Source organism: Eschrichtius robustus, chromosome 15 (assembly GCF_028021215.1).
Source record: "Eschrichtius robustus isolate mEscRob2 chromosome 15, mEscRob2.pri, whole genome shotgun sequence".
Taxonomy (NCBI): Eukaryota; Metazoa; Chordata; class Mammalia; order Artiodactyla; family Eschrichtiidae; genus Eschrichtius; species Eschrichtius robustus.
The window spans coordinates 21485391-21509801 of NC_090838.1; the positions used below are offsets into that span (position 1 = coordinate 21485391).

General features: G+C 53.7%; 1 protein-coding gene across 1 annotated transcript; it reads left to right on the top strand.

The window, feature by feature from the left end:
* Window positions 1-42: 42 nt before the first annotated feature.
* Window positions 43-22770, top strand: CAD (carbamoyl-phosphate synthetase 2, aspartate transcarbamylase, and dihydroorotase). The gene is made up of 44 exons (XM_068563913.1): window positions 43-403; window positions 643-782; window positions 3288-3417; window positions 4282-4424; window positions 4597-4738; window positions 4925-5096; window positions 5300-5485; window positions 5657-5769; window positions 6090-6235; window positions 6493-6624; window positions 6766-6999; window positions 7126-7347; window positions 7547-7735; window positions 7981-8105; window positions 8285-8415; window positions 11031-11143; window positions 11388-11632; window positions 11849-12095; window positions 12461-12559; window positions 12748-12972; window positions 13059-13241; window positions 13468-13686; window positions 13962-14129; window positions 14739-14921; window positions 15041-15145; window positions 15581-15820; window positions 16067-16148; window positions 16449-16615; window positions 16781-16945; window positions 17090-17221; window positions 17443-17644; window positions 18020-18210; window positions 18305-18445; window positions 18656-18757; window positions 19155-19251; window positions 19876-19920; window positions 20028-20197; window positions 20308-20382; window positions 20904-21116; window positions 21321-21446; window positions 21646-21801; window positions 21887-21988; window positions 22176-22270; window positions 22386-22770. Exons 1-44 carry the CDS (start codon window positions 322-324, stop codon window positions 22486-22488), a joined length of 6678 nt encoding a protein of 2225 aa, XP_068420014.1. The 5' UTR covers window positions 43-321; the 3' UTR covers window positions 22489-22770.
* Window positions 22771-24411: the final 1641 nt, after the last annotated feature.

Below are 24411 nucleotides of genomic sequence, written 5' to 3' on the forward strand. Positions count from 1 at the left end.
TGGGAGAGCAGGTTTTCTCAGGTATCCCATCGCTTCGCGCAGGGTAGAGGAGGTGACCCAACCCTGTCGCTGCCCTGGCCCCGCCCCTCACGTTCCTGGCCCCGCCCCTCACGCCGCCAGCTGCCCGCGCCGCCGCAGTTTGCCGCCGCCCAGAGTGCCTGGGCTTCTGCGCGGTCCACACCGCCCTTGATCCAGACACCGGCGCGGCTAGCCACGTGGACCGATTCCGGGCGCGCCGTCCTCACGTGGTTCAAGCATCCGCTGGGGCTTGCTGCGTTTCCCGCTACTCTGTAATCACCCCGGCCTCTGAGCTCCGTTCCCATGGCGGCCCTGGTGTTGGAGGACGGGTCGGTCCTGCGGGGCCAGCCCTTTGGGGCCGCTGTGTCGACTGCCGGGGAAGTGGGTAAGCAAGTCCGGGCTGGCTGCCGACCTCATCCCACTCTCTGCTGCCCCTCTCTGCCCAGCCTGCCCTGCTCAGACCCCGCCATTTCCCCGCCTGCACACCCCCTCCCCCGCCATTCCCCAGCCCGACCCCTTTTATCCCTGACGGTCAGGGCAGCCTCCACTGGGGCATTCTCGTCGCTCAGGGCAGTGCTCCGAAGAGTGCCCTGCCTAAGCCCCAGCTCTGCCTCTTTCTTGCAGTGTTTCAAACCGGTATGGTCGGCTACCCCGAGGCCCTCACTGACCCTTCCTACAAAGCACAGATCTTAGTGCTGACATATCCTCTGATTGGTAACTACGGCATCCCCCCAGATGAAGTGGATGAGTTCGGGCTCAGCAAGGTAGCCACATCCAATGCTTTCACTACATTCCTTTTCAAATCAGTAATTGTTAACTGTTAGTGAAGGCACTGACATTCCGCTAGGCATTCTGGAGAAAGCAGGTACACACTAAAGTGATAAGACAGGCACTCTGCAGGGTTTGTTAGGTAACACCTTGAGAAGCACCGAGTGCTGGAGGCAAAGGTGAAGAGTCTGGGCTCTAGTAAGGAACCAGTGAAAATTTTTTAGCAGCAGAGTGATGTGATGGGAGCAGTGCTTTAAGAGTGCATAAATTAATGGGAAAGAGACTGGAAACTAGGGTTACACCCTTCTCAGTGATGGCGGGTCACAGTTCACCTACCAAACCAATGAAGTTGATTATCATCTTCTAAACCTGCTTTCCTTACCTTGCCTCATTCTTTACCACTTTTCAGTAGAGTTCTTACATGTAGATACGAAACTCAGTTTCCTTCTCAGTGAGGTTTCTCCTATTCCTCCTCGTCTGGAATTTGGAAACTAAGTTGCCCTCTGAGAGTTCAAGTAATAAAAAAAAAAATCAACACAAGTTAATTGTAGAGTAGCCATAGCCTCCAGCGTAGGATTCCTCAAAACTCACTTTGTCCTAATTCTAGGGTTACTGAGCCTTTAATTCTTAATATGCTTTCCCAATCACCCTGACACTTAGAAAAGGAAACTCTAGGAAAGAGACATGCTTGGTATTCCTGGAAGAACCATTCCTCATCACATAAATTCACTGCATTCTGTATAAATTCACTGCATTCTAGTTTATAATGCACTATCTTGGTTAATTGACGTAAGTCTTCAACTTTGTCAACTCTAGATACGATGTCAAAGTTGAGTTTATACCCTTGCAAAATTGAGGCCCTGACAGAACCAAGGTAAGGCCTCCTGGAGCCACCAGCCCACCACGGATGCTTTTGTAGTACATATGCTGTAAATGCACTTGTCCATGTGCAGACACCTAGCCATGGAGGGTTCTGCCAAACTAGCCTTCAGATTACATTCATGTTTCTTCAAACCTTCCACCACTAAGCAGATGTAGTTTAAATATGCCACTTTCTCCCAGATAAATAATCTGTTTCTCTACTTAGTTATTATAAGCTTATCTATCGAGTAGCAAATTAACATTGAATAGCAAATTTACATTACCTTTTTTTTTTTTTTTTAAAGATATGGCAATTTATTATTTACTTATTATTTATTTATGGCTGTGTTGGGTCTTCGTTTCTGTGCGAGGGCTTTCTCCAGTTGCGGCAAGCGGGGGCCACTCTTCACCGTGGTGCGCGGGCCTCTCACTATCGCGGCCTCTCCCGCTGCGGAGCACAGGCTCCAGACGCGCAGGCTCAGCAATTGTGGCATACGGGCCCAGTTGCTCCGCGGCATGCGGGATCCTCCCAGACCAGGGCTCGAACCCGTGTCCCCTGCACCGGCAGGCAGACTCCCAACCACTGCGCCACCAGGGAAGCCCCCATTACCTTTTTTTTTTAAATTTTTTTTTAAAATTTATTTTCGGCTGTGTTGGGTCTTCGTTGTTGCATGCGGGCTTTCTCTAGTTGCAGCAAGCGGGGGCTACTCTTCATTGCGGTGCACAGGCTTCTCATTGTGGTGGCTTCTCTTGTTGCGGAGCACGGGCTCTAGGCCGTCGGGCTTCCGTAGTTGTGGCTCACGGGCTTAGTTGCTCTGCGGCATGTGGGATCTTCCCAGACCAGGGATCGAACCCTTGTCCCCTGCATTGGTAGGCAGATTCTTAACCACTGCACCACCAGGGAAGCCGTACATTACCTTTTTTTTTAATGATAATCCCTTACGAAGTGGGGGTGGGTGGTGGTGGTATAATTCCTAGTATTGCACCCTGAACCTTTGTTTTTATTTAGTAAGGTATTGTGCCCCTGCCTATTCTACACTGTTTTTATCACACCCTGTGATTATGATCTTGTATTATCTACCTTACTTTGTTAATTTTCTGGTTCCCTAGGTAGCAAATTAACATTCTGAACACAGGACCTTGTCTTTTTTTATGCTCATGCTCCTCCCCCAGCATCTATTCTAATGCCTGGCACCAAGTGGGCCCTCAGTAAACGCTGACTACTATCATGTGTCAGGTACCTTGCTCTTGAGTTCATAGTTCTCTGATGAAGACATCTGGACACATTTGTAATACAATGGAAATAGCAAGTCAAATAGAAACAAAGTGAACTTAGGTGAGCTCTAAGGAGGAGACAGAAGCTGCAGTGGGTGAGAATGGGGGTGACTTCATGGAAAAGGGGATAGAAGAAAAGGAAGGGAAAAGGAAAATGTCGTTTCAATGACTAATCAGGCACCCCAGGCCCATGTGTTCAGTGTTTCATGCAGGTGACAGCATTGCTGATAAAAGGCAAAAGCAAGAGGTGCTTGGCATGTTAAAGGAATGACAGGTCATTCAGTGCAGCTGAAGTACAGGGTCCATGGCCCTACAGGGAGGTGTGTGGCCCTGAGCTTCTCACACTCTCCTCCTCCCATCGACAGTGGTTTGAATCCTCGGGGATCCACGTGGCAGGACTGGTGGTAGGAGAGTGCTGCCCCACACCCAGCCACTGGAGTGCCACCCGTACCCTGCATGAGTGGCTGCAACAGCATGGCATACCTGGCCTACAAGGTATGGTGCAAGCACAGGGGTGTCTGAGTGGAGCACAGATACCCAGATGGAAAGAATCAAGGACTCTGTGGGCTCTTGGGACTTGAGTCCAAGATTGTGATACAATGTACCTGATCCGAAAGCTTTAGACTGGAGGCTGGAGCTGGGGGAAGGAACTGAGCTCTCAGATGGAAAATTTCAAACCTGCAAAAGGAGAGAGTAGAATAATGAATCCCCAGCTTCATCAACTCAGGGCTAAACTTATTTCATCACCACTACTACAACTCCCAGATTATTTTGAAGCAAATCTCAGACATAATATCATTTCATCCACAGATAGTTCAATAGCTATGAAAAAAAAAATCCTTGTAAAAACATGATCACAGTAACATTACCATAACCTTTAAAAAATTAACAGTAATTCCTTAATATCAAATATACAAGGAATGTTTAAAATTTCTCCAATTTTCTGATTTTTTAAAAACTGTTTGTTTATTTGAATCTGGGTCTACACAAGGACTGTACATTGCATTTGGTTGATAATCTTTACTCTATGGGCCTTGTAACCTATTTGACACAAACAGTTGATTTTCCTTTAGCGTACCCCACAGTCTGCATTTTATTGATTACATTCCTGTATTGTCATTTAGCGTGTTCTTTTGTCCCTTGGTATTATTTTCTGTAAACAGATCTGGAGTGGTGGTTCAATTCAGATGTGATATTTGAGGGCAAGAGTACTTCATGGTAGGGTACTTCCAGCAGGATAGCCCGGGATTTTTGATGCCCATAGAACAGCTGTGTCTGACTCAGGCTCTGGAATGGAAGTCTAACGTCATGCGTGACTGCGTTGGGGGAGTGATCTCTCAGAGTCTGCTGTTTGGGCAGGAGTGGACACTCGGGAGCTGACTAAGAAGTTGCGAGAGCAAGGGTCTCTGCTGGGAAAGCTGGTCCAGGATGGGACGGAGCCTTCAACCCTGCCCTTCTTGGACCCCAATGCCCGTGCCCTGGTGCCAGAGGTCTCCATTAAGGTACAGAGGTAGAGTGGGAGAGTATTCCAGACTAAGCACAGTAGTTATAGTCTGCCCATACTCGGGGGTGAACACTTAAGGGAGAACCAGAAGAGGCCTCCAAGGTAGGGATTGGTGTGCGCATATTATACCTACTAATCACAGCTGTCAACCGTCGCCCTTTATTCCTCAGGTTCCACGGGTATTCAATTCAGGGGGTACCCCTCGGATCCTTGCTTTGGACTGTGGCCTCAAGTATAATCAGATCCGATGCTTGTGCCAGCGTGGGGCAGAGGTCACTGTGGTACCTTGGGACCACGCGTTAGACAGTCAGGGTGAGTAGCTTAGGTCTGTACAAGGTCACAGACAAACAGCATGGGTGGAAGATCTGGCCCTTGGTCCAGTTGCTGAAAGTCAAAATGAGCTGTAGGGAAGAAGGTGGCGATAAGGGTTTTTGCTCTAGTGGTGTTTCTCTCTAGTTGGACCACAGGTTTTGACATCATCTTTTCTGCCCACTCCAGAGTATGAGGGTCTCTTTCTGAGTAATGGCCCTGGCGACCCCGCCTCCTATCCCAGCGTGGTATCCACACTGAGCCGTGTCTTATCTGAACCAAACCCCCGACCTGTCTTTGGGATCTGCCTGGGACACCAGCTGTTGGCCTTAGCCATTGGGGCCAAGACTTACAAGATGAGGTGGGACTTGTGGGGAGAGGAAGTGCCCACACCACTGACATGAGGTGTGGGGAGTCTTGGGAATGGGAGTAGAGTTGGTGTTTATTAGTGTTGAAATAGGAGTGGGGGTTGGTGAGAATTGTGAGATCAGCAAGAGCTGGGTTTGGTACAGTAGTGAAGGGAGGGTGAAAGGGGCCTGTGACTCAGTACGTTTCCATCTCCAGGTATGGGAACCGAGGCCATAACCAGCCATGCTTGCTGGTGGGCTCTGGGCGCTGCTTTCTAACATCCCAGAACCATGGGTTTGCTGTGGAAACAGACTCACTGCCAGCAAGCTGGCTTCCTCTTTTCACCAACGCCAATGATCACTCCAATGAAGGCATTGTACATGAGAGCCTGCCCTTCTTCAGGTGAGCCTGGGTGGTTCTGGCATGATGACTGGATCTGTACAGCTTTGAAGCCCACTGGGACTTGAAAATCAAAAAGTAAACCGCAGCAGTGGCCCCCGTCATCTTTCCCACTACCTACCTCCAAGGCTGCCGATGATGATGGCAATTTTCGTGATCCACTCTCTTCAACAGTGTCCAGTTTCACCCAGAGCACCAGGCTGGCCCTTCAGATATGGAACTTCTTTTTGATATTTTTCTGGACACTGTGAAAGAAGCCACCACCAGTAACCCTGGGGGCCAGACAGGTAAGCACTCGAGTAGAACTGGGTTGTGGATCTAAGAATGGGCTCCAGGAGAGGCATAAGATGGACCTGTCTCGGGAAACTGATAGGTGTTTGGGAGGTTAGGCGGGAGGGGTGGGAAGGCAGTCAGGCCAAGATGATTCATTTATGCTTCTTCTATTCAAAGGAACCCAGAATCACAAGTCCTGGCTTTTGGTCCTGCCTCTGCCACTCGTTAGAGGCATGACTTGTTCTTGATTCTTCTGTAAAGTGAGGGGTTAATCTAGATGACCTCTCGGGTCTCATTCAGCTCTAACATTCTATGACTTTCTTTGCCTCCATAGTTCGAGAGCGGCTGGCTGAGCGCCTCTGTCTCCCTGGGATTCCCACCCCAGGCTCTGGGCTTCCACCACCACGAAAGGTTCTGATTCTGGGCTCAGGGGGCCTCTCCATTGGCCAAGCCGGAGAGTTTGACTACTCAGGCTCTCAGGTAAAGCACGTGCGTCCCTGACCCTCTGGGTGTGTGGCCCTCAGGAGCAGATAGGGCTGAGGCATGAACATTAGTTGTAGGGAGGAAGTGACCCAGGAGATCTGGGGAACGTGCAGAAAGGTGAGGTGGTGAGGAACAGAAGTGGGTTTTTAGGGACTGAGAGTCCAGGGAGGGGAGAAGAGGAAGAGAAATACTGGTCTAAGACTGAAAATCTTGCTTCTGCATTCGAGGCCGATATGCCCTTTTTGTCCCCCTAGGCGATCAAGGCCCTGAAGGAGGAAAACATCCAGACGTTGCTGATCAACCCCAACATTGCCACCGTGCAGACCTCCCAGGGGCTGGCTGACAAGGTCTATTTCCTCCCAATAACACCTCACTACGTAACCCAGGTATGACTCGGGTGAGGCTAGGCTGAGGAGGGGACCCACGTGGGCAGGGGGATCCTGTGTCACTCTGGGTTTTTCCAAATTCTTTGATCCACTCCCTAACCCCAGGGTCTTAATGCCTATTATTCCTCTCTCCTCTCTCAGGTGATACGTAATGAGCGCCCAGATGGCGTGTTACTGACTTTTGGGGGCCAAACAGCTCTGAACTGTGGTGTGGAGCTGACCAAGGCTGGGGTGCTCACTCGGTATGGGGTCCGGGTCCTGGGCACACCTGTGGAGACCATTGAGCTGACTGAGGATCGGCGCGCCTTCGCCTCCAGGATGGCCGAGATCGGAGAGCACGTGGCCCCCAGTGAGGCAGCAAACTCTCTTGAGCAGGTTTGAGGCACGGTTGGGGTAGACGGGTGTCGTTTCCTTGACACCGTATTCTCTCCGGGTCCAGGAGCCCTCTGCACGGCATGCGGTCAAGGCCTGATCCCATTTGTTTGTCTCTGCTCATTGCAGGCCCAGGCAGCTGCCGAGAGACTGGGGTACCCCGTGCTGGTGCGTGCAGCCTTTGCCCTGGGGGGCCTGGGCTCTGGCTTTGCCTCTAACAAAGAGGAGCTCTCTGCTCTCGTGGCCCCAGCTTTTGCCCATACCAGCCAAGTGCTGGTAGACAAGTCCCTGAAAGGATGGAAGGAGATTGAGTATGAGGTGGTGAGAGACACCTATGGCAACTGTGTCACGGTGAGTGACGGAGGAGGGGCGTAGCGTCAGGCAGTATGAGTTCTTGTAAGAGCCGGGGTCCGGCTGACATCTTTGAGAGTTCGATGTCCCTCAGACCCAGGATGGGTGCGTCTCCAGGGGCAACAGGACCCTGGGATGCAGCCTCCTACCTCTCCTGACTCCCTTTGGCAGTGACCACTCTGGGACTCTCCCTTCACAGGTGTGTAACATGGAGAACCTAGATCCACTGGGCATCCACACTGGGGAGTCCATAGTGGTGGCTCCAAGCCAGACGCTGAATGACAGGGAGTACCAGCTGCTGCGGCAGACGGCCATCAAGGTGACTCAGCACCTTGGAATTGTTGGGGAGTGCAACGTGCAGTATGCCTTGAATCCTGAGTCTGAGCAGGTGAGACTCTAGGCCGTGGAGCTGATACTGTAGCTGTTGGACCGCCTTCCATAATTTTGGGGCCTCTAGGCCAAGAGGCCCTTTAACCCTACAGACCCTGGAGTAGAAGCTGGGATTATCTTCAGTAGGTTTGGGCCTTGGGTTGGAGGATGCTGCTTTATTTTCCTGCCTTTCGGAGACCTTTCTTAGGCAGACCTTCTAGGCCAGTTATCTGGTAACTCTTTCTCTGTTCTCTGTCTTTGCAGTATTACATCATTGAAGTGAATGCCAGGCTCTCTCGCAGCTCCGCCCTGGCCAGTAAGGCCACAGGCTATCCACTGGCCTATGTGGCAGCCAAGCTGGCTTTGGGCATCTCCCTACCTGAACTCAGGTACAAGGGTTGGGGAGAGATCAGGGAGGAAAGGCGGTGGGGAGCTAAAAAAAACATTATGGGACAGGGAACATGGAAAGGACATTGGCTGGGTGTGTGGGACGGAGAGAACTATCTGGAAGCTCACCATTTACATCTCCTGCTCTGTCCTTCTGGCACCCTCACCTGATGGCTCCCAGGAACTCGGTGACAGGGGGAACAGCAGCCTTTGAACCCAGTCTGGATTATTGTGTGGTGAAGATTCCTCGCTGGGACCTCAGCAAGTTCCTCCGCGTCAGCACAAAGATTGGGAGCTGCATGAAGAGTGTCGGTGAGAGACACATCCCAAGAGACCCCTCCCCAGATCACCTCATGGGGTCCCACATGTCCCAAGAATCTAGAATGTCATAGAGTCAGTTCCCTGGCATGATCTTTCAGCTCCTATATGAGCAGCTTCTTGGGAACACGGTTTCTCAGAACTAATAGGGATATTTCCAACTAAGATAGCAGTCCTCCTCAGGGGCGGGGATCAAAGGCATCTGGAAATCTGTCAGAATACACATGCTACCTCCACTCCCCAGATGGCATGTCAAAAATCTTGGGATGGGGTGATAGCCATCGGACTATCTCATTTCTCTCATGTTACAAATGAGTAAGTAGGTGCCCACAGAAGGAAAGTGTGTGCCTGAGTAAAGGGCGGAGCCAAGAACTGAAAACTAGATCCGTTGCTAGTTGCATATGTTCCTCTGTTTACGTTGCCTGTCATGGGTGAGACCAGTTCCATGAAACTCCACCCACGGCATTTCATGGCATTTTGCCCATGGCCTCGTCACTAGGCTGTTATTACCAGTGACAGTTTGTTCTCCATGCTCGTTTAAATACTGATTGCTTCAGGGAAACGATGACTGCTGTTTTCCTATGAACACTTCTAAGGCCAAGTCAACGCAGTGGCAGCCATGCTGAGCGTATCTCCTTCTCTGGGCACTTCCTGCCATGGTCACTAAATGAAATGTTTTTTAATACAATGTCTAAGATCAGAGCAGGACATCAGACACCTTTTCATAAAAACAGGGACACTTAGTAATGAATAATAAATGGGCATGATGGTCAGCCTCCAAGCAGTGGAGAGCATGCTGGGATTGAGTTAGTATGCTTCCTTATACTGACCCTTTAAATTGCCTTAGTTTGTCCTGCAAAGCATTTCCATTAAAACAAGCATGTGCGTGTACCAAAGTGCCACTAGCTAAGGATAATAGCATTTTACTGTGCTCCAAATTTCCATTAAGACAATAGTAGCCTTTAAACACGTAAGTCTAAGCTCAGATATGATTTCAGAACTTTTAGAAATCTTACAAGATTGCCAAGATGTTCCTTCTGGAGATGAATTTCTGTTATGTAAAAATTACAATAAGCGTGGGAATGAAGCCATAAATTGTGGCTAAAAGAAGTGGATTGAAAATAGGACAATCAAAAATTGATTCCTAGATGAGACATTTAATTTTAAGTATCTTACATCTATTTGAGTGTTCTTGGAGTGTGATCTTCCATGGTAACTTTTTGTAACTTTTATTATACAAGTAAGATACATGAATCATTGAGAAATTAGAAAAGATAGTTTAACCAAAGAAGAGTAATCACCTGTAATCTTGTCATACAGCGATTAATTTGGGGATATATATGATTCCAGGATTTTTCTAGGCTTGCATGTATGAGTGCATTGGGTTTCTCTTTTACCCAAGATAAAAACTTTTATAATATAACCACATTACAAAGGAATTGAACAAAATCACTCTTCCACTTACTTAACATTACTGGTACCATCTTGGCGTTTTTAAATTTTTTTTAAAGAAACAAATACTAGGATTGTAAACAGAAAAATACATTTGGTAAGGAATATTTGAAGACCCTAGGGTAAATTGTCAGAGGACATGAACAAAACTTTATAGAACAGGAAATCAATAAGCAGGGCTGGGGGGTGGGGGAAGTTCCCTCTTATTAGTAGTTAGAAATCTAGTTAAAATGAGATAATTATTTTTGCTTATTAGCAAAACTTGTTTTAAATGATTATACACACTTCTTAGAAGATTGGTTAAATTTATACTTTGTATTGTAAAGCGCAAACTTCTATAAAGCCACTAATACTTATCAAGGGCCAGAAGATTTATCTTACCTATTGCCCATGCACTTCTGGAAAGGTATCCTAAGGAGATAACCTAAAGCACAGAAAACATCACAGCCTCACTTAGAATGATGAACACATCAAAGCTAAATGTCTTACAGTAAGTGAGCAGTTACATTATGGTAAATCATACAGGAGTTAAACTGCTGGTAATAAAGTGACATAGAATGTGGGAACAAGCTTACCATGAGGGAAAAAGCAGGATAGAAGCTGTATGTCTACTATGATCATGTATAAAACATATTTGAAAAAAGTCCAGGAGGAAGTACTCTAAAGTGATAGTTGTAAATGTGATTAGCTCTGGATGGATTCATGGAGTAATGGGATCATCTTCCTGTTATCCAGACTTTTTAAAAGTTTTAAAGGATGAGCCAGATCCCAGATGGTGTCATCACAATATGAATAAAGCAAACCAAATAACTGGATAACCCATCAGGGATGGGGCCTCTGTGGTAAAACTGCAACATGTTCCAGTATCCACATGCCCATTTTAGGCATTTTAGTTTCACTTCACTAATAAACACAAAACATGAAAATGGTAGGAAGAAGAGGTGCAAGTGTAAGATTCTCAATGAAACACCATAAATCCCACCACTGTGGGACTTGACTGTAAACTACAGACATTCTGGGGATTTCCCTGGCCGTCCAGCGTCCAGGGGTTAAGACTCCAAGCTTCCACTGCAGGGGGTGTGGGTTCGATCCCTGGTTGGGCAACTAAGATCCTGCATTGCCCTCTGGCCCTCAGTCCTCACATGGTATCCCTCCAGGTGAGGTCATGGGCATTGGGCGTTCTTTTGAGGAGGCCTTCCAGAAGGCTCTGCGCATGGTGGATGAGAACTGCGTGGGCTTTGATCACACAGTCAAGCCCGTCAGTGATATGGTAAGTGGCTCCCCTTCCCCTGGCAGTACCCTCAGAACAGACCCTGCTTCTCTCTGTCCCCAGCCCCTGAGCTTGTTACCAGTAATACTAGCACCAGTCACTTGTGGACCTTTGCTGTGTTTTCACTTTGCTGAGAATTCAGTGATTTCATTTCTCATTTTTCATTATTATGAGGACGTATCACTAGATTTGTTTCTACGGATGAGGAAACGGAGGCTTAGCTTGTCTGCCCTCTCCCCGTTAGGAGTTGGAGACTCCAACAGACAAGCGCATCTTTGTGGTGGCAGCTGCCCTGTGGGCTGGCTACTCGGTGGATCGCCTGTATGAACTTACTCGCATCGACCGCTGGTTCTTGCACCGAATGAAGCGGATCGTAGCACACACCCAGCTGCTGGAGCAACACCGTGGACAGTCTTTGCCCCTACACCTGCTGCAGCAGGCCAAGCGCCTCGGCTTCTCAGACAAGCAGATTGCCCTCGCAGTTCTCAGGTCAGGGATGGCGGGGAGGGCCTCGGGCTGAGAAGTGTGGGGCAGAGAACCTTCGTACCAGTGAGGGGCCCTCAGAGGGGAGGGTGTGGGGAGCTTTGGAGACCTCTGACCTTTGTCCCTGGGAATTTTGCTCTCTGATCCCTGCCTGGGATCTCCGCCCTCTACTTGGTCCATACCCCACTCCCAGGGCCTATGTTTCTGACCCTTCTTCTTTAGCACAGAGCTGGCTGTTCGCAAGCTGCGTCAGGAACTGGGGATCTGCCCAGCGGTGAAGCAGATTGACACAGTTGCAGCTGAATGGCCAGCCCAGACAAACTACTTGTACCTGACATACTGGGGCACCACCCATGACCTCAGCTTTCGAACGCCTCATGTCCTGGTCCTGGGCTCTGGCGTCTACCGTATCGGCTCCAGCGTCGAGTTTGACTGGTGTGCTGTGGGCTGCATCCAGCAGCTCCGAAAGGTCCAAGAGCTAGTCTTTCATATGGTTTTTTCTGCTGTTCTAATCAGCTTTGGCAGCTGCCTTCCACCCGCACTCAATCCTGGCACTTTCTAGTCATTGCTGCACCTTACATCTATCACAGGGCTTTGGGTTGGGGGGGTCCCCTTAGGCCATCCTGTGCCTCACATGTGGTTCCTCTCCAGAACTCTGTATCTGCTTTTCCGATACCTTCATTGCTGGTCTTACTTCCCTCCCAAGGCAGCCGTCCTGTACAGCAATTTCAGAGACAGCTGAGGCGGTACTCTCTGAAGTACTGCTTTGGCTTTACTTTCTCGGTGCTCTTCTTCCCACCTAATTGCTGAATGTCATTCCCCTCGCTGTCGCAGATGGGGTATAAAACCATCATGGTGAACTACAACCCAGAAACAGTCAGCACCGACTATGACATGTGTGACCGACTCTACTTCGATGAGATCTCTTTTGAGGTGAGACGGATGAAGGCTGCCTGTTAGCCTGGGAGGCCAGTCAAGTAGGAGTGGCTGACGGACCCAAGACTGTTTGGAACTTGTGGGGTTTGAGGGGAAGTGGGTGAAGGATGAAGAGCAGTGAGCAAGAAGGCTCAGACCCCTGACCCTGTCTGCTACCAACACCTGTTTCTCCTCCTGCACCGTAGGTGGTGATGGACATCTATGAGCTAGAGAACCCTGAAGGCGTGATCCTGTCCATGGGCGGGCAGCTGCCCAACAACATGGCCATGGCTTTGCATCGGCAACAGTGCCGCGTGCTGGGCACCTCCCCTGAAGCCATCGACTCAGCTGAGAACCGTTTTAAGTTCTCCCGGCTCCTGGACACCATTGGTATCAGCCAGCCTCAGTGGAGGGAGCTTAGTGACCTAGAGGTGGGCTGGGGCCTGGTGGGGGGCTGGAGGCTGGATGATGTCACGGGTGAGTGTGAGCAACCCAGCTAAGCTCCATTTGCCCTTAGTCTGCTCGCCAGTTCTGCCAGACCGTGGGGTACCCCTGTGTCGTGCGCCCCTCCTATGTGCTAAGTGGTGCTGCTATGAATGTGGCTTACACCGATGGGGACCTGGAGCGCTTCCTGAGCAGTGCAGCAGCTGTCTCCAAGGAGCACCCCGTGGTCATCTCCAAGTTCATCCAGGAGGCCAAGGTGGGAGGCTGCAGACAAGTCTCGGCAGGCAGGCTCCCAGCCTCGGAGGCGACTCCCCTCTCTGGTCCTACAGAAGTCTGTAGGCACAGTGGGCTGGGTAGGATGGGTTGTGCCAGGGCTCTTAAAGGAAGGGAAGCTTCCTGCGGGGGCAAGTGGGAGAAGAAAATGGCCCTTGCTCTACATCACATTGCCCTGCACGCCGCCCGCCCCCCACCCCCCCAACTAGGAGATTGATGTGGACGCTGTGGCCTGTGATGGTGTGGTGGCAGCCATTGCCATCTCCGAGCACGTGGAGAACGCAGGTGTGCATTCAGGTGATGCCACGCTGGTGACCCCGCCGCAGGACATCACTGCCAAAACCCTGGAGCGGATCAAAGCCATCGTGCACGCTGTGGGCCAGGAGCTGCAGGTCACAGGACCCTTCAATCTGCAGCTCATTGCCAAGGTAGTAAGAGGGGGCTGAAGGCAGGGACCAGAGGTCCGTGGTGCCTCCTTGTTCTGTGCTGGCTCTGGTGCCAGGGAGCCCTCATTGGAGGAGGAAAGCTGGAGAGGCAGGGTCAGAGCTCAAGCCCACAGTATTGTCAGGGTTTGTAACAGTCACCCTGCCCCCTGTCCCGGGTTGATGACCCACAGAATGATGAGTGAGGGGAAGAGCCAAGGTCACTGGGGTGGTGTCACAAGTCCACCTGTGGAAGGCCCGACCAATCCCTCTCTGCCCAGGACGACCAGCTGAAAGTCATTGAATGCAACGTGCGTGTCTCTCGCTCCTTCCCCTTCGTCTCCAAGACACTGGGTGTGGACCTAGTAGCCTTGGCCACACGGGTCATCATGGGGGAAGAAGTGGAGCCTGTGGGGCTCATGACTGGCTCTGGAGTCGTGGGAGTAAAGGTAAGGAGGATTGAAGCCCGAGGTTAGCAGTCAGCGGGGAGGCAAATAGCGGAGGGAGTTCATCTCCTGCACAAGCTGTATGTCAGTCGACGTATAAACCAAGCACCTCCTGTGGGCAAGGCCTTCCTGGGCCGTCAGGGCAATAAGATGGTCTTTGTCCCTTAGGAGCTTCCCCTCTAGTGATGGGAGGCAAGAGAAGTCGGGTCCAGAAACAGCTTGTTTCTAGAACTGTGTGATAAACCTGCATAGTAGAGATAAAAACAAAACGCTAAAGGAGGTGCAATTTCCAGAGAGGGTGGTGACACTCAAGAAGGCTCAAGAAAAGAAGTGGCATTTGGAATGAGCCTTGGAGGACGGTCAGGATGTGACATTTGAGATTGGACGAGCTTGTTGAGGAAGTGTTCCAAGGCCAGGGAGTAGCCTCGTGGAGACCGAGGGGAGCCGAGCGTGTTTGGGAAGCAGCTGATGATTGGTGGGTTCACGTAGAGCAGCACAGGGAAGGCTCACCCCGCTGTCTGGAGGAGGCCAAGAGAGGGGATTGAGGCCACCCCACTGGTGCAGGATATGGGCCCCTCACGCCTGGGCCTCACTCACCTCCTGCTCTCTCAGGTGCCCCAGTTCTCGTTCTCCCGCCTGGCGGGTGCTGACGTGGTGCTGGGTGTGGAGATGACCAGTACCGGGGAAGTGGCTGGCTTTGGGGAGAGCCGCTGTGAGGCCTACCTCAAGGCCATGCTAAGCACTGGCTTTAAGATCCCCAAGAAGAACATCTTGCTGACCATTGGCAGCTATAAGGTACAGAATCCGGGGGGTGCCTGAAGCTGGGGGGACAGATGGCCTTGGCTCCCTGGGCCAGGGCTGACCTTGAAGTGGAAGACGGGGGAAACACAGCCTCATCCTCCTTCTTGGTTCAGAACAAAAGTGAGCTGCTCCCAACTGTGCGACTGCTGGAGAGCCTGGGCTACAGCCTCTACGCCAGCCTGGGCACTGCTGACTTCTATACAGAGCACGGTGTCAAGGTATGGGCTGCTCCCGCCCTACCCCACGCTGCCCGCTCTCCAAGGGTGTGAGAGCACCCAGGAATTCTCTCCCTGTTCCCCTGCTTTTCTTGTCATTGTACAAATTATATATTCCATGTAGAGCAGTAGAACATACAGAGAAGCAAAGAGAAAAAAAGAATTCCCTCATGATCTCCCCACCATTGTTAACATTTTGGCATGTTTCCTTCCAGAATTTTATCTTTCTGTGTGATGTGTGGGCTCATACCACAGAGTCCTTGGTAACCATAGTGTAGATACCTTTCTTGTCAAGAAAAATGCTTTGCCTGTAGCAAAGAGGGGTAGCCTGGTCTCCGTCCTCCTCATGGGCTCCTGGGCCGCCTCTCCTCCCTTCAGCTTGGCCTTCCTGGCCCTTGCCAGGCTCAAGTTGGCCCCGACCTTGTCTCTGGGCCACAGGTAACGGCTGTGGACTGGCACTTTGAAGAAGCAGTGGATGGAGAGAGTCCACCACAGCGAAGCATCCTGGAGCAGCTCGCTGAGAAAAACTTCGAGCTAGTGATTAACCTGTCCATGCGCGGGGCCGGGGGCCGGCGTCTCTCTTCCTTCGTCACCAAGGGCTACCGCACCCGGCGCCTGGCCGCTGACTTCTCCGTGCCCCTCATCATCGATATCAAGTGCACCAAACTGTTTGTGGAGGTAACTGACACCTGGGTGCCGGGAAGGGGGCGGCCAGTGTCAGTGGGGGAGGAGGGAGAAGTGAGCGTGCCCTGGGGCTGGGAAACCTCAGTACGAAACAGCCACGCTAGTAATCAAGCTTTGTGGCTGCAGAGAGAGAAGGTGGGTTTAGAGAGGCAGAAGCCTGCTTTATGGGAAAACCCAATCCCTATCTGCACCTCCCAGGCTGCCCTTAAGTCAAAGCTGACCGTGGTTTCCACCTTGCAGGCCCTAGGACAGATTGGGCCAGCCCCTCCTTTGAAGGTGCATGTTGACTGCATGACCTCCCAGAAGCTCGTGCGGCTACCTGGTAAGTGCATCTCTTGAGAGAACCTGGCTTCTGGACACTGGTAGAAGCTGGCATGGACCCTGGGTGCAGCAAAGGATGGCCGTGGGGCCCACTCTGCCCTGGAGTGTACAGAGTGGGGAGGGCCCAGAATCTTCCTCACTCTAAGCTCTTTTATTCCTCCATCCACGATGCCCTTGACGAACCTCACCACCTCTCACTCGTATCAGTCGCTGCTTATCTTCCTGCCACCCCAGTTCACCTCCTTGATGCCCTTCGTGTCTCGGAATCTTCCTCTAATCTGCTGCCTCCGTGTTCTCCCAGGATTGATTGATGTCCACGTGCACCTGCGGGAACCAGGGGGGACCCACAAGGAGGACTTTGCCTCAGGCACAGCGGCTGCCCTGGCCGGGGGCATCACCATGGTGTGTGCCATGCCTAATACCCGGCCCCCCATTATCGATGCCCCTGCTCTGGCCCTGGCACAGAAGGTGAGCCCTTGTTCTCCTGCTTCCTGGTGACCCACATGCCCCCACCAACCTCCCCCACCTCCCTGAACCCTGCTCCCTCTGCCCCTCCCCGGGGGCCCAGGCCACGCATGGGTGCCAAGCTGGCACCGGTGCTGAGGGGCCTAATCTCAAATGTACCCTCTCCAGCTGGCAGAGGCCGGCGCCCGCTGTGACTATGCCTTATTCCTCGGAGCTTCGTCGGAAAACGCAGGGACCCTGGGTGCTGTGGCTGGGTCTGCTGCAGGGCTGAAGCTCTACCTCAACGAGACCTTCTCTGAGCTGCGGCTGGACAGTGTGGCCCAGTGGATGGAGGTAGGGGTGGGCAGGTGAGAGGAGGCAGCCAACCAGTACCTCCTGGCCTGAGGGCCCCGCACAGTGGGCTGGCAGCAGTGAGAGTCAGGAGCTCCGTGAGGGCTTGGGCTCTGCATGGTCCCAGAATGTTCTTCCTGCCCCCAGCACTTCGAGACGTGGCCGTCCCACCTCCCCATTGTGGCCCACGCAGAGCGGCAGAGTGTCGCCGCCGTCCTCATGGTGGCACAGCTGACCCAGCGCTCGGTACACATCTGTCACGTGGCGCGGAAGGAAGAGGTGAGAGCCCAGCAGAGGTGCCCCTGTTGCTTTCCCAGTAACTCCAGGTGATCAGGGTAGTCCTTGGGGGCAGGAGAGGGGCAGGGGACGAGCAGGGGAGCCTGGAGCCCGTACCCAGCACATCTGCCCCATGACTTTCCGAGAGGGGAGGTTGGCTGCGGGGACTTTGCAGGGTGGGGCCTGGAGGGAGGCCTCCTCGAGGTCTCCCTGCTCTCCCCCAGATCCTGCTGATTAAAGCCGCAAAGGCACGGGGGCTGCCGGTGACCTGTGAGGTGGCGCCCCACCATCTGTTCCTGAGCCGCGATGACCTGGAGCATCTGGGGCCCGGGAAGGGGGAGGTTCGGCCTGAGCTTGGCTCCCGGCAGGACGTGGAAGCCCTATGGGAGAACATGGCCGTCATCGACTGCTTTGCCTCCGACCATGGTGAGAGGGCCCAGGCCGAACCCCCTCTGCCCAGGCGGGCTCGTGCCCCATCCTCACGGGCAAGGACCTTGGGCTCCATGAAGATTGGGCCTTGATCTGGGTAGGATCCCAGCCTCCAATACAGTTCCTGGTCTGTCATAGGTGCTTGATAAATATTTACTGAAAGAACGAATGAGCAAATGAGGAAACTGTAAATGAGAGAATGTGGGTGAAAGGTGTGGGCGCGCAAAGATGACAGCAGTCCCAGTTTCCCTACCTTCTGATTCCCAGAAAAAATTAGCATCGGGGCTGGTAGTGAGGCACCATCCTGGTGGCGTACGTGACCTCTCGTGGGTGGAGGCGATTGGTCCCGGGGGTCATGCTCTCTTCTCCCAGCCCCCCACGCCGTGGAGGAGAAGTGTGGGCCCCAGCCACCCCCCGGCTTCCCGGGGCTGGAGACCATGCTGCCCTTGCTGCTGACGGCAGTGAGCGAGGGCCGGCTCAGCCTGGATGACCTGCTGCAGCGGCTGCACCACAACCCGCGGCGCATCTTCCACCTGCCCCCCCAGGAGGACACCTTCGTGGAGGTGTGGGGATGAGGGCCGGGGGGCAGGGGCTCTCCAGCCCTGGGAGCTGTTCCACGCTGCAGCCCGTGCCCAGCATAACCCGTGACTCTGGCAGGTGGATCTGGAGCACGAATGGACCGTCCCCAACCACATGCCCTTCTCCAAGGCCCACTGGACACCCTTTGAAGGGCAGAAGGTGAAAGGCACCGTCCGCCGTGTGGTCCTGCGAGGAGAGGTTGCCTATATTGATGGGCAGGTATGTGTGTGGCCCATGCCCGGGCCGGTCGTGACCCGCTCGTGCTATTCTCCTCCCGCCCCCAGCACATCTCTGTGGTCCCACTACCCGTTCAACTGTCCTGGGTGCGGGTGGGTGCAGGTCCCCAGGGCATTTTTTTCTTCTCGCTGGCTTCCACCCCTTTAGGACCCCGGTCTGGCTCACTTGCCCGCCCCTGCCTTCTGTCCGCAGGTGCTGGTGCCACCGGGTTATGGACAGGATGTACGCAAGTGGCCGCAGGGGGCTGTTCCCCAGCTCACGCCCTCGGCCCCCGCCGCCAGTGAGCTAACCACGGTATCTGTGCTGCTTTGGGCTGGGGCGGGGGTGGGGTTGGGGGGTACAGTCAGGGGCGAGGCTAACAGCATAAACATTTTCATTGGTGGTTCGGGGTGGTGGAACGTTCGTCACTTAACACTTAAAATCCTCACCACCTGCCCCCTCTACTGCAAAACACAGAATTAACTCTCAGTTTAGGAGTCTTCCCACAGGAAACACAAACCCATTATTAACCCAACCAGAGAGACGTCTCGGAGAGGCCAGTGGGCCCGCGCCTCTTGAGGGCAGCCCAGTGGGAGGGGGGGCTGAGGGGACATGATGGAGGTAGAATCCTAGCAGACAGGGAGCAGTTTGGCTTTTCTTGAGGGATTGAATTTGAGGAGGGTCAGGTCAGTACCCAGTGTTGTCTCTCCAGACCCCGGAGAGGCCCCGCCGGGGCGTCCCAGCGCTTCCCGATGGCCGCTTCCACCTGCCGCCCCGAATCCACCGAGCCTCTGACCCAGGTTTGCCAGGTAAGAGGAAGGTCCTATGACGTGGAGGGTGGGGCCACCTGGACTTAGAGACATGTCGGGATGGGCTCCTCTCCCCCGCAGTGTCCCCGGTGGGCTGAGGCTGGGGGCTTTGTGGCCTAGGAACTGTCCCAGCACCCCCCAGCACCTCACCTCTGTCCACTTACCTTGTCCTTCCTGCTGCCCTCTGACCTGCTGTGCCCCCCTTTGCCTAAATCAGCCTGCCCAGCATGAGGGAGGCATCCCACGGCATCTTCTCACAGGCCCTTTTTTGTTGTGGGCAGCTGTGTTCCTCCGCCTGGGAGCTGGGATCCCATGGGGCAGCAGAGCGTGGGGTAAATCCAGGTTGTTGGTTGGTGTGAGCCTGGCCGTTCCCCCTGCCTAGGATCCTTCTGCCAACTGGGAGGGTCCCGGGAGGGCACCACTGATCACACACAACAGCCCCTGTGGGAAATCACGTGTCCGTGCCCAGAGCTACCAGTCTCTCCTGCCCTCACCTAACCTGCTTTAGCTGCTGTGGTGTGAGTTGGTTTAACACAGACACTGTGATCCGGAGTCCTGGGGAAGCGGGGGCTCTTCACACACCTCAGCCACAGGCTTACGTCTGTCCTGTTGCCTTCTTTGTAGCTGAGGAGCCAAAGGAGAAGACCTTCCGGAAGGCAGCTGAGCCAGGTGAGAGACTCCCCGGAACACGCGCTCACCTTGGGGACCTCTCTGATCTGGCCTGGGTAGGAGGAACCCTCTGACCAGCCTCTTCTGCCCCGTCCCTCACTCTGCAGAGTTCATGGGAACCCTTGATGGCACCTGCTACCCTCCACCACCAGTACCTAGACAGGCGTCGCCCCAGAACCTGGGGACCCCTGGCCTGCTGCACCCCCAGACCTCACCCCTGCTGCACTCATTAGTGGGCCAACATATCCTGTCTGTCCAGCAGTTCACCAAGGATCAGGTGCCTGGGGGAGGGAGGAGGGGGATACCCAGAGCTTAGAGGATCTGGAGAGCCGGGGCTAGGACCTCTGGGGGCCACCGCCTTTCCAGCTGACTTGGGATCTTTCTTAGATGTCTCACCTGTTCAATGTGGCACACACGCTGCGCATGATGGTGCAGAAGGAGCGGAGCCTCGACATTCTCAAGGTCAGGGTCAGGGCTGTGGGCTGGGGATCCAGGCCCGTGTCAGCAGGGCTGTGCAGTGGTCAGAGGGGTCTCCCTCCCCTGCCATTGGTCCCCTCGTATGAGTCCACACCCTCCATAGGTAAGCCCTACTCTGGGAGGTCCTGCTTCTCTAGGCCGCCCCCATGTTTGCCTTCCTCTGGTCAGTATTCAGCTGACTTGCGAGGCCCTGAGCACCAGCACACAGGCCCGCTAATCTGGTCACTTGGTTGGTGCTGATGTATTCGTGGGAGAGAAGTCTAGGGTATTTCCTTCTCTCCCAGAGAATGAATGTCTCGTTCAGACTCTTAACAATGGCTTTTTGGAGGCAGACCTTTAGCTCAGAGTGACACTATGGTGGAAATGTCAAGGCTACAACAGGTCATGGGAAGGTTTGGGGGAAAGGGTTCTAGCACCCCTCTTGCGTAAGTTGGGGAGGCAGGCATCAGCCCACGCGCTCCCCAAGATGAACACGTGTGTGCACACATGACTCCCGCCTCCCCCAGGGGAAGGTGATGGCCTCCATGTTCTACGAGGTGAGCACGCGGACCAGCAGCTCCTTTGCAGCAGCCATGGCCCGGCTGGGGGGCGCCGTGCTCAGCTTCTCAGAAGCCACGTCCTCCGTCCAGAAGGGTGAATCCCTGGCTGACTCGGTGCAGACCATGAGCTGCTACGCCGACGTCGTGGTGCTGCGGCACCCCCAGCCCGGCACAGTGGAGGTGAGGCCGGCCTGTGTGCCGGGGCAGGACTGATTTGGCTGGACCCAGGGACACAAGGGCCCTCCTGCCCACACTTCCTGTGACTGCCGGTCTCAGTCGGGCCAGATGGGTGCGGGGACGCAGGAGGAGTGGGACTGCGGCAGGGAGTGGGGGTTCCTGAGACGCAGAAGACAGGATTCTCCTTCCTTGTCCCCATGTTCACAGCTGGCAGCCAAGCACTGCCGGAGGCCAGTGATCAATGCCGGGGATGGGGTCGGAGAGCATCCCACTCAGGCCTTGCTGGACATCTTCACCATCCGGGAGGAGCTTGGGACGGTCAACGGCATGACGGTGAGGGTGGTGGCAGGGGTTGGAGGCCTGCCTGGTGTTGGTCTGGAGAGGGGGACAGTTGGGAGGTGGTTTCTGCATTTCTAGGGCATGTTGCCTGCATTCCGAGGCCTACATTCTGGTCCTGAGGCCGAGAGCTTTAAAATGGGGGTGGGGGTGTGCTCAGTCTGGGGGCTCTCTTGGTGACTGGCTTCCTCCCCAGATCACAATGGTTGGGGACCTGAAGCACGGACGCACGGTGCATTCACTGGCCTGCCTGCTCACCCAGTATCGCGTCAGCCTGCGCTACGTGGCGCCTCCCAGCCTGCGCATGCCCCCCAACGTGCGGGCTTTCGTGGCGTCCCGCGGCACCAAGCAGGTCAGGCCCTGGGAGCCCGTGGGGGACCTGGGTTGGGCGGTCAGCGCCGGCACCACATTCACCCTGGCCGGGCCTCACCCTCCAGGAGGAATTTGAGAGCATTGAGGAGGCGCTGCCCGACACTGACGTGCTCTACATGACTCGCATCCAGAAGGAGCGCTTCGGCTCTACCCAGGAGTATGAAGCTGTGAGCACGAGGGTTGAGGAGAAGCCAGGGCCGGAGCTGCTGGGCATCCAGGGAGGCTGGCAGCCAGGGAGGCTGGGCCCCTTGCTTGCGATAACTGAGTGCAAGGACCGGGGGGTGGAACCCAGGCTTGTGGGCTCATAGCCACGCCTGCCCGGAGGTGCTAACGGGGCCCCTCTCTGCTTCGCAGTGCTTTGGCCAGTTCATCCTCACTCCCCACATCATGACCCGGGCCAAGAAGAAGATGGTGGTGATGCACCCAATGCCCCGAGTCAATGAGATAAGGTGACATGGCATCAAAATTGAGGATATGCTTGGGGGCGGGGGTCTGGCTCTGGGAGTGCACTCAGTCCTGTTCAGGCTGTCCTGGGCCACATGGTAACTCTTCCTTTTCTTGCAGTGTGGAGGTGGACTCGGACCCCCGAGCAGCCTACTTCCGGCAGGCGGAGAATGGCATGTACATCCGCATGGCTCTGTTAGCCACCGTGCTCGGCCGCTTCTAGGGCCCGACTCCTCAGCCTCTTCTCAGGCCCAGCTGCTGGGCATGGAATCCGGTGCCCTCCACGGAGGCAGCACACTTAGTAGATGCTCTGGGGCATCCAGATAGGTCATGTGCTCATACGCACACACATGTGGACCACGCTTCAGACGCTGGACTGGACTGGAGCTGTCTAGCATGGGGGTGGGGCCTCAGATGCTGGGGCCCGCTCGGCCCCGTCTCCCTTATTGCACCTGAAATCTCTACTGTTACTTTTCCACTGACTTAGTAAAACAGCTGAGCTGCCTCTGGTTCTTGCTTTCTTGCATGTATCCTGGCTTCAGCAGAGGATGTTAAGTGTAATATGCAGAGCTTTCTTCTAGAAAACGAGAATAGTTTCCCAAATATGAGAGCAGCCTTGCCGGGCAGGCTCACGTTCTGGCCAGGGGGGCAGCCAGTCCCCCATTTTCAGAGTGGTGGCTCTTTGGGGTTCTGGGCAGGAACGCGCCATTCTGTTGGTACTCTCTGCGGCCTGTGCTACACTGATACGTGTCCAGCCCTCCTTCCTCAATCCAGGTGCATGAGTCGTGGGGAAGGGAGGGCTGAGCATCTGCGTCCTGCTAGTGGTGTTCGCTATCCCGTAGGCCTTTCCTCTCCTCCGGGTAGTTCTCTCCTCAGTGGCTGAGGTGGCCACTGCATCCTCAAAACCTCGCTTGGAGTTCTCCAGCTGCCCTTACTGGGAGGAGCCCCTCCTACCTGCTCTCCCTGGGAGACTGCCTCACTGGATTTTTCAGCCTGGACTAGGGTAAGGGGGGCTGAGGAGCACTTTTGCTTGGGAACCCTGGGCTAGGGGGCTGAGGTGGAGTAGCTCAGGTATCTTTGCAGGTTAGGGCTCCTGTGGATCATTCAAAGTGTGTGAGCTATTCCATTTCATGAACTTTAGCAGCGTTAAATTTCTGGATCCAGCAGGCTAACTTACACCCTCTGGGTACAAAGCACCATGTGCAGTGGGAGTATAAGGATGAACAAGGTAATTCTCATCCTCAACTTTGAGGCCCTTAGGTGGTGAGACATCCAGTGACTTCTACAGATTGAATTGGCACATAATGGTCCAAACTGCTCCAACATCATTCAGGAAGAACCTGCTTTGTGCAAAGAGCTGTTAGCTCTTAGCAAGTTGCAGGAATGGGAAAAGGAGATGGAACTCGTTTTTTGAAAACTTAGCATGAGCAGGAACTTTCCACATATATTTAATCCTATGCCAAACGTCCAACCGTTTTACAGACGCGGAACACTCAGAAGATTACCAGGTGGCTTAACCAAAGTCACATCGCTAGGATTCACATATCAGGACCACTTGACTTCAAACTTACCTTTCTGTTAAAAAGGAAAAAGTTATTTCAGGCTTGAAGGGCATTCAGAATCAGTGGGAGAGACAAGCCACACAGACCTAGACAACCAGAGAACAAGTCTAAGGTGTGTGTGGGGAGCTGGTTCTCAGAAGAGAGCAGCACAGGTCTCCCGGTGTCAGAAGGATCCACGGAGTTGGGGTTTGGGCTGGTTCCTGAGGAAGGGGCAAGCTTTGCCAGGTGGATGGGAGGAGGGTGAAGAATCTTGCTTTCCAGCTTGAACATAGGAGTGGTAGTTCTGTGTCTGCAGCACAGTGAGGAGATACACCGAGACCCAGCAGGACCTTTCTGCTCCATATTGTTAGGGTTGAGAGTCTGATGAGCCAGACCAAGAGGTTTGGATGTAGATTCCAACAGAAATAGGAGTTCATAACCACAGGCACTGTTTGAAGCAGGGTGGGACTAGGTGTAACATCATCTGCCCGTCGGGGTCGCTGAGCTGTCTCCAATCCCCCTAATGTTAATCCTCCCCAGGCTTTTCAAACCCCTGACCCTGACGCGTTCTCCCTCAGGTACCTGGAGGACCTGGTTGGTTGGAA